At 42.1% G+C, this 9,982-nt stretch overlaps 1 protein-coding gene across 1 annotated transcript; it reads right to left on the bottom strand.

Moving 5' to 3' along the window:
- Positions 1-310: 310 nt before the first annotated feature.
- On the bottom strand, positions 311-5,145 carry LOC142106612 (myb-related transcription factor, partner of profilin-like). The gene is made up of 4 exons (XM_075189614.1): positions 4,832-5,145; positions 4,237-4,445; positions 3,785-3,870; positions 311-370 (listed from the first exon to the last, which is right to left on the bottom strand). Exons 1-4 carry the CDS (start codon positions 5,059-5,061, stop codon positions 311-313), a joined length of 585 nt encoding a protein of 194 aa, XP_075045715.1. The 5' UTR covers positions 5,062-5,145.
- Positions 5,146-9,982: the final 4,837 nt, after the last annotated feature.

Raw genomic sequence — 9,982 nt, 5'->3', positions numbered from 1 at the left:
AGCAAAAATGTTAGCAGTGTCAGGTCACACACTACCAACTTTTGGCCCTTGGCCAAATGGGATAACAATAGTTTTCGCTTGTGCTAGTGGCACTTTGTTTCAAAGTGGTCCAACACCCACATGCCAGACACAAACCCCACACTAACAATTATGGGGAATGCATTAGGGTACTAAGCTAGTGGAGTCTTGCTACAAGGCCATAATACCATCACCTAGGGCCTGAATCATTAGTAATCTTATCTTGTGCAAAAGGTAAGATGCTTATTGTTACGAAGAAACAGGGAGATAAGAGTGAAGCAAAGATGGATTTTCATCCTAGCGTAAGAAATTCGTCACTTATGCAGTGGCTTTTGCTTCTTATCTCCCTTTTCTGAGCATGAACAGAGTGGATTAGCTTAAGATAAGCAAAAAATGACAGATAAGATCCATAATGAATCAGGCCCCTAGTTTGCTAATTGGTCAAGGCAGCTATATGTAAACTTACAGCCACCATAGATACTCCACATGAGAACTAGTTACATTAGTCTGATTACCAATTGTTAGGCAGCAGTCACTTGATATGTTTGCTGAACCTGATAATGTAGGTCTCCAATGTTATTGTGGTGTAGAAATGTGAAATTTATTCTCAATACCATTTTCATGTAGCTTGCCCTCTGAAAGTGGAAAGTAGTGACAAATTAACATTCCACCTTTGTTTCTCTTCAAAGTGTGTGTCGTAATACCACCTATGTCTGTTTAAACATGCTAGTCAATGTTAACAATAATTTGCAGCATTTGTCCATGCCTTGGGCAAGGGAAGTACAAAGCCTTAATTAACAGATATCCTCCCTTTAGGATTATGGCTCCATGTTCAAATTCCTTTACCACCATCTATTCCAGGGGTGGGCAAACCTGTCCTCAAGGGCCATATCCAGTTCATGTTTTTAGGATTTCTTTAATCATGTACAGCTGAGTTAATCTATTTGGCTGGGTCAGTAATTATCCCACCTGTTTCTACAGACAGAAATCCTAAAAACATGAACTGGATATGGCCCTTGAGGACAGGTTTGCCCACCCCTGATCTAATCCAAAAGTGTTGGGCCGAGCACACAGTATTTTGAGGGATTAATGTCTGGTAGATATTGTTGATGTTTACATTGTTAGGTGAGGCATCCAGTTTTTTTGGCTTATAGAGGGTGAACGTGTGCAATGGGTACCTGTGTCTGTATTGGCAAGAAATCACAACATACCAAGCTTCAAATGATAATATGTTGCCCGTTATATAAAATTGCTTGGCCTTGCATAAATGTTTTCCAAAACTGGAAGGGAGCCAAATCCAAGTGACGTGCCCACTTTAACAATGAATGTATCAGTGTACATTACGTAAGAAACTCTAGGGTCTGTTTGTTATAATAATGTATTCAAGGTTCCAGATTGGTTTAAACTATCATGGATTGGGGGGATCAGATCATAGAGTTTGGAAAAGTCTTTACAGGATAGAGGAGTTTGGTGGACAAACTACCTCTTGGAGTCTACTTACTTGTATTACAGAGTGTGCTTCTTTGCCTGACCAAACCATATCTATACTCCAAGCTTTTTTATTTGCGTCTTACATGATTAGTCAGACACACAGCACTACATACACCCTTATAGTGTGTCAAACTGTCACGTTAGTCTGTATTTCTTGATCCGAATCAGGGACCCTTGGGATTACCTGCAGCAGGTGTGAATCTGAACAGAGCAGCCTGGATGATCTTCCTGCTCATGTTCTTGCTGATTGTCCAATCTAGCAGGGGAATGAGCAGTCTGAGAATGTGGACACAAACACTGATTTTGTAATGCAGCCAGAAACACTGGGGCCAATAACTATCCACTGGAGAGAAGTGTGTTGTTCAGGCAATGAACAGATCACAGCAGCAGCTTTAAATAGTTTGTCCCAAGCAACTATTGGCTGAGCACTTAATGGGATCACAGGTGCTGAATCTGGTTGATCTGGAATGATCACCTGACTGCATCCAAGATGCCTGTGCACATGCAGCAGAACAAACAGTGTGTGTTTGATTACAAACGGAGCTGTGGAGGACGGGAATGTTGCTGACGACCAGAAGGCACCCAGGTAGCCGTGATATGACAGCGGCTGATGGGGTAAGTGCACCTAAGATCCAAATGTGAGACCCAACCTATATGTGCTTAGTGCAATAAGGTCATGAGGTTACTTGTAAATAACTGTTATGCTAAATGACGTCCAGTGTACCACACACTGTGCATTAGCACTAATCTTAAATACAAATCCCTTATTAGATTTTTAGAATTAGCACAGATTCTTACCTGTACAAAATAGTAGTTAACAATATTTGTCCTGTGCCATCATGGGAAAAAAAAAAAATTAAATTTATTTGGGTTACCTTAACACCTGTCTTTTGTGGCTCCTTTGTGTCAGGTTACAGTTTGCAAATGCAATACTTTCTTGACAGAATGATTTGCCCTACCTCTAAAGGGGCACTGTAGTTGCACGTTGTGTTTGCAATTATTTAGTCAGGCAAATAAAGAAACACTGTGGCAAAAGCATTAAGAAGCTTACCTTGATACACTTCTTGTTTAAGTCTTCTTCAGCAAACCATGGGCCAGAATCATTCTGGAAAGGTAAGGCAAAGTAACTAAGCAAGGGCAAAGCATGTCAGTTTGGAGGGGGATGTAAACCAAAAATGTCATTGGAGATGTAATTTTGGGGTAGGAGAGGTCCTACCTGACATGAACATTTCAGTGTACAAATAAGCTATCAAGTATTTGTGCGGTACATTAGGATACAGACATTTTTTTATTTTCGTGCTCTAAACCTATTGCTAATTTGCACCACTTGCATTTTAAAAGGCTTTTGAGCAGCATTCAGAAATATGTATCCTTGACATCTAGGTTCATTACTCAATCAGGGCCATGGCATGGTTTTGGTCAGCACACTGATATTAGATACATATTTGTTTGAATACGTTAATGAATCAGCCAGTTTGTTTGGAGATTATACTATGGTTAGACTTGATAACAAGCATTGTTATTACAAAAAACATTATGGAATCTGCTGTACAAAAGAAATAGACATTTCAGTAGTAGGAATTTTTTTATTATAAAAAAAAAAAAATATACATATTTTCATCATATATTAAACTATATTTGTTAGGTTAAAACAATACAAATTATTTTTTCCGTGTTTTTTTAAAGGCGGTTGGACGGGAGGCTCCCCTACTCCGACTTCTTGTCACCCGTGATGTAGAGGAGTCAGAGGAACCAGGCAATGGGGCAAGGCAAGCGGGTTGTGTCCGACGAGGTGAAGGTGCAGGGTCAGGGGATGGGGATGGGGCCACGACAGGCGAGGGGGAAGTGGGCACAACAGGGGATTGGCCATAGCCACGAGCAAAGGCTAAACACATAAGACGACATAGTTCGGGGTCAGGGAGGGCGGAGGCGACAGACACATCAGGGAGGGCGGAGGCGACAGACAACTGGGTATGGGGGCTGCCGAACAAATAATCTGAGCTGGGTGAAGGGATTGTGCCGGAGGTGCGTTGGGAGTGGACATGCAAGATATCACCCAATATTTGTCACTGAAGTATAAATTATCCATTTTGGTGGCGAGTGTCGTCAGTAAAGAGGTGTGTGTGCTCATGAAATCGGAGAGTGTGTTAGTGAGACTGGCGATTTGCTGATCCGTGTGTTGGACAGTGCTTGATATGTGTGACAGGTGAACATTCTGTGCAACAGTGACGTCTTTAAGATTTTCGGCTGAACGTGCGAGTGTCCGCTGCCTTACATATTCAGCTGGAGGCAGCTGAGGCTCCTCCACATCACGGGCAACTTCATCATCCACTGGTGAAGCAGGCGCCTGCTGCTCACATGCTGTAGAGAGATAATAAGTAAAATAAAGTAATTAGAATCAATGAGTAAGGTGCGATATTATATTGGCAAAAACATCTTACAACGCGTGATGTAGCATTGGTAAAGTGTCAGCTTCCCTTGAATGTGCTAGCAGCCCTTTCCGCTCCCCAAATACAAACATTCCCACTTATGGTCTGACATTTTAGGATGAGCCCTACATATTGAGACCATTTGTCTTCAGTGTGTAAATTTCATTTCCTACTATGTGATAGGCAAACACATTGTGCAATTGAAGTTTACCTTCACACACACATCCTGAGAGTTGACACTTTTACTCAGACAGATACAAAGCTTTACAGACATTAAGTAAGCAAACTCATCATGTACCTAGTGGAGCGGCCTCTCGTGTTCGGGATGGGCTAGAGCCAGTGTCTATGTCGCCCACCCCAACTATCTCCACCAGGGCTATTGCAGCCCTCGCCCGCTCCTCGAGGGGTGTTAAAGTAGTACGTAGTCGAGGCCCCCCACCAGTGCCTTGAGCATGCCTGTGAATCTCAACAAGCTTCGCTTTCAGGCGTCCTTTATAGTCTGCCCATCTGTGGAATAGACAAACATTATTGCCTCACATAGTACCTTCAACTCAAAATGACACATTTTTCAATCAAATACATTGCACGTTTGCTAATCACAACAATTTAACCTTCACATGCAGTAATACAGATTTTGCTCTTTTGAAGCGCGTATAATGTGGTAAACATATTATGTCAATGTAACCAAGGGCCATGGTGTTAGTTTCTGAAAACAAAGGGCCTGATCAACAAATGCATTGGAGTCACAAGGTGGTTTCACCTCACAGGTGACTAATGCTACTATGTCACAATATCCATATTTATCTCTAGCGATATCTATATATATATTATTTGACAAATACACACAGTCAGTAAAGTTAAATAGGGCTATTATTTTTCAATTTAATTCGTACCTTTTCTGTACTTCAACCTTTGTACGCTCATACGGAGATATTTCATTTATGAGCCTTGTGATTTCCTGCCAATGGGTTTGGCGCTCGCGTCCGGTTATTTGGCGGTTCCCACTGTGGAACCTCGCCAGAACCCCTTCTACCAGCACCTCCAGCTCCTCCTCTATGAAGTTGTTTTTACGCCTAGTTGGCAGCCCTGGTGCCTCCACATTACTTGGGCCAGCATCAGACATATTCCTATTTCAAAGATAAGTTGTGTCTTTATAGGCAATGCACACAGTCAGGTGGTGATACAGAATCTAAGCACATTCCCCCCCTACATACGGTACAATTTCACAAACTTCTAACTAGGTCTAAAACACATGCCCCTTATTATAATAAACATTGTGGTTTGTCTATTTAACGGCCATTTAGTTTGACCACTGCATTTTGACTGACATATTAGTCAAATACTATAGCAACATTCTCCTACTACTACTACTACTCTTCACTTTTCAAACCATAACATTGGTTTACAGGTTAGCAACACACCAAAATGAAGGATATCACTCAGTTGCAAACCCTATATTGTGTAATTATTATTAATATTTGGTTACAAATCAGCCAGCAACACACTTAAGTGTGTACTCCAAATGCAATTGTGGAGGTATGTGGACAAAATAAGTGTATACATTTGGACCCATGTGTCCATCAATGCAATGAGCTAGTTATTATGCCGTTGAACAAGGATAAGTTTCAAAAGAACTTAGCATACTGTAGGCTACTATTGAAAACTTTACATGTTAAATGTGAGGCCAGGGGCCCTTTGCTTACCAGTTTTTTTTACATTCCGGCCACACATATTGCAGAGCAAACAGTTTACTACATTAGGAGATAAAAATATTTTGGAACTATCCAGAAATTTCAGATAAATTCTTATACTTACTTTTCTCCAAAGTTTGGCACAAAAGAAAAAAAATATTTTGATAGTCAACTGGGTAATGCGTGGTATGGGCTGCGAAAAAAAAAATAAATTAATTTTTATAAGCAAGAAAAGGTAATGTGGTAAACAAAGCTAACCTCCTAATTTGATTATGGATAAGGTTCAAAAGAACTTAGCATACTGTAGGCAGAAAACTTTAGGAGAACACAAAAAATAATAAAATCTTTCAATCTCTGATTTAGTTTGGTACTTACTGTTTGTTGTTGGCTTCTTAGACCAATCATCCAAATGTAATGAAATCTTGACTGTGCTCTATCCAGGCTAAAAAGCGAATGAACAGGCACTAGACCAAAGCATAGGTTGGTTTAAATGGAGTGTTGAATTAATAAACCAGGTGTACACTCTTCTTCCTAATTGCGGAGCACACTGTACTCGTCTCAGTGCAGGCGCCCGCCATGTTCTTGGTGGGAGAGACAATCAGAGTCACAACACAGGTGTGTGAAAGCTCCGCGTGTGACGTGAGCACGCCCATACGTGCTCAGCGAACCAATCGGAACGCAGAGGCCCCCATTTTGTGTTATAGACATTATACCAAAATGAGGGCTGCAATTTTCAGCAGGCGTGAGCTGAGAGTCCTTGCAGAGGGTATGGACAATGTACCCTCTGGACGGTATGTGTCCAACGAGGTGAAGGTGCGGGCCTATCAAAGGGTCCGCAGACACCTCCGCCTCCGATACAACATTCGGCGGAGCACCGTTCAGCTCCAACGGCGGTGGAGCGATCTCCGGCGCCGCCAGCCCCAGCTTCTGGAGGAGCTCCGTAGGGAGATCAGAATAAGTGAGTTCTCTACTAATCGCAAAAAAAAGTCAACATATATATATATTTGCTCTATGGTCCTGATTCATAAAGGATCCTTAACTTGAGAAACTTCTTATTTCAGTCTCCTGGACAAAACCATGTTACAATGCAAGGGGTGCAAATTAGTGTTCTGTTTTGCACATAAGTTAAATACTGACTGTTTTTTCATTTAGCACACAGATACTTGATAGATTATTTGTACACGGAAGTTTAAAGTTGATATTTGTGTGCTACATGAAAAAACAGTCAGTATTTAATTTATGGTCAAAACAGATTACTAATTTGCACCCCTTGCATTGTAACATGGTTTTGTCCAGGAGACTGAAATAAGAAGTTTCTCAAGTTAAGGATCCTTCATGAATCAGGCCCTATATGTTTGTAAATATGTTCACCCTAAACACCTGACATGGCCTACATAACAATGTGCAAGCACACTATAAAGGTCATGCCCCTTCCAGTGCACCCAATAAGCTTTGGCTCCTGTGTCCTAAATTTGTGTGCTATCCATTTACTGCCCTAAATGTTTTTGTGTGACAATTTTTACCAATAAGTGTGGTTTAGGAAATCAGCCATTCTAAGTCTTGACCCGAGTGCTGTAACTTGCTAGTCTAACCTTAAAAACATTTTGGAGTGGAAGATGTGTTGTCATTATTGGGTCAAGATTTAAAAGGCACGTTTCAAAGACAAAACACCTTAGTGTTTAGACTGATTTTTGCAAGCTCCCATAAGATGCAAACAGATTAGATAGTGTGCTAGATATAGCTAATCAATCATTACTTAACTGCCTATTTAGACTCTTTTAGACTGTAAGGTACTCCCAACAAAGGGTGATTTCCAAAGTATACTCAACATTCAAAGCTTTTTGACCTCCATCCACTAATTCGGTGGTCCTGTAAAGAGAGAACTAATTGACCAGGGCCAAGGGAGTTTGATGACTTAAAAGCACCTACATGAAAAAAACATACTACGGCCAAATGTGAACAAAACCTAATTAGGCGGCCAGTAGTATGTTTGGGGAGTGTGGTAGACAACACATGCAAATATGGAGCAAGCCTCCAAACTCCACACATATGAAACTATCATCAGGGAGTTGAACTCCTGACCCCAGTGCTGTGAGGCAGACGTGCTAACCACTAGACCACTGTGCTGGGCTGACAAGTCATGTGAAATGCTTTGTGTTCATCATGTTTACCTCCTTGCATTGTTAGTAGCAAATATTTATGCCTGCTGACAATGTAAAGTTGATTAAATATGTATGATCACCTGATTGTCTAAATACTATACGTTTTTTCAAATGGTGATTGTGTTAACATGTCCTTTTGTTTATATTTCCTTTTTTCAAACAGACCGGGCACGCTGGGAACGCCGCCAACGCCGCCGGGCATTTGTCGAGGCGCAGGCAGCTGAGGAGGAGGAGGAGCAGCAGCCAGTGGCGGTGGCAGTGCCACTGTCATCGGAGGAGGAGGAGGATGCGGTGCCAGTGGCAGTGGCAGTGTCGGAGGAGGAGGAGGAGGCGGTGCCAGTGGCAGTGTCGGAGGAGGAGGAGGATGCGGTGCCAGTGGCAGTGTCGGAGGAGGAGGCGGTGCCAGTGGCAGTGGCAGTGTCGGAGGAGGAGGCGGTGCCAGTGGCAGTGGCAGTGGAGGAGGAGGAGGCGGTGCCAGTGGCAATGGCAGTGGAGGAGCAGGAGGAGGAGGAGGCGGTGGCAGTGCCGGTGCCAGTGTCAGCAGCGGTGGAGGAGGATGAGGAGCAGGCTGACCGGGAGCCCCAGGATTTAGCGGACTCCACATCGGGCAGCCAAGAGGCAGTGGAGTTGGAAGATTGTAAGTATTTGCGCTAAGTGATGGACATAGTTATATAAGATTGCCATGTGCATTATACTTGTACATAATCCCTGCTGTGACATATGTTGATTAAATGGTGCCTTAAATGCCACAGGTTGAACACTTATAATATCTGCCTATACATTTTAGGCGCATTAAACACTCAAACCACAGCCATAGCCATCTTAACACATGGGCACGCAGGGCATTGGGCAAAAAAATGTGGCCGCTAGCCTGGTCAACTCGTCAGTATATTAATGACTTGTTTATAAAATCTAATATACACCAAAATCGTTGGAATTCCTGTGAGTGATTGTATAGGTAGTGGCCCATGTAGTGCATAGACCTGGGGCCAATAATGCTGGATAAGACAACCCTGTACATGGCCCTCTCCCCGTGGCTCACCAGAATTTAGTACATTGATTCGAAAGCCTTCTCAATGTCTAATGTGCGTGCAAATGGTTTTGTGGCCAGAGGCCTAAGTTTTGAAAGTAATGTAACAGTAAACATCTCTAGTAAATCCTGTCTGTTTGATGAAATATGTATCCATGTATGTAATGTTTAATTTCTGATTTCTTTCAGCACCCACTGAGGAAGCTGGCAATTGGCCTCCACCACCACCCACCGCAGCAGAACTGATGGCCCACATGGGTCAAATTGTGGAGGACCTGGAAGGCCTCCACGTACATATTGGGAATATTGTAGGCAACCTGCGTTTTAAATTGGCCTACTGGGCCTCATTTCTATGATAATTTATTTATTTGTTCTCTGATGTATATGTAAATAGTTTGAAAACATTGTTGCGTTTTAAAAATATATAACTTTATAAAAAAACAAACCTTGGTGTGTGTGTCTTTATTCATCTCATTACACAACATGTGGGTATATATAATAGTCCGAAAAGAGTAATGAAGAAAGATGTTTTGCTTATAATATCATTTGTAAAACACAAAAGGATTTCTTTAGCTGTTTGCATGTAATCCAAAAGTAACATGTGCCCTCCACGAACAAGCCACCCCTATAAGAGGTATTGCATCTGTAGGCCCTGTGTGCAAGATAAAATCCAAAAATGTCAAACGCTCTAGCTAGTTACCAATTCCCCCAAATACATATGTCATTGTAGTGATACTCCAAGGTAACGTTCAAGTATCAGAGCAAAGCCAGTCACACATTGAAGAGAACCTCTAAAGTGTACCCAGAAGTGGCGTCAATGGTGTAAGGCAGAAGTGCAAGCTAGCCAAAGGACCATGGTACTGGAGTGTGGAGAGCGGCCTGTTTGGATAAAGCTGAGTACATGACATAACGTGTACGCCATGGATCCAGATGAAATTCTATTTGCTGACAATGTTGCATTTACCTCCAAGGAAGCTGTCACCTACAACACCCCTCCCCCCTCTTAGTCCATTTAGAATACTCAATGTCATCATGCACCTAATACTGTGCATGTGAAGTATAGGCCGTGAGGCTTCTTGGATTTTCCCTCCAAATAAATATTTACTTTCAATACAGTATAAATCAGAGGGCATATTTTACAATATGGTTGAGCGTGTATAA

The sequence above is a fragment of the Mixophyes fleayi genome, chromosome 11 (genome assembly GCF_038048845.1).
Source record: "Mixophyes fleayi isolate aMixFle1 chromosome 11, aMixFle1.hap1, whole genome shotgun sequence".
Classification (NCBI taxonomy): domain Eukaryota; kingdom Metazoa; phylum Chordata; class Amphibia; order Anura; family Limnodynastidae; genus Mixophyes; species Mixophyes fleayi.
This window is presented reverse-complemented; position numbering and strand designations above follow the sequence as displayed.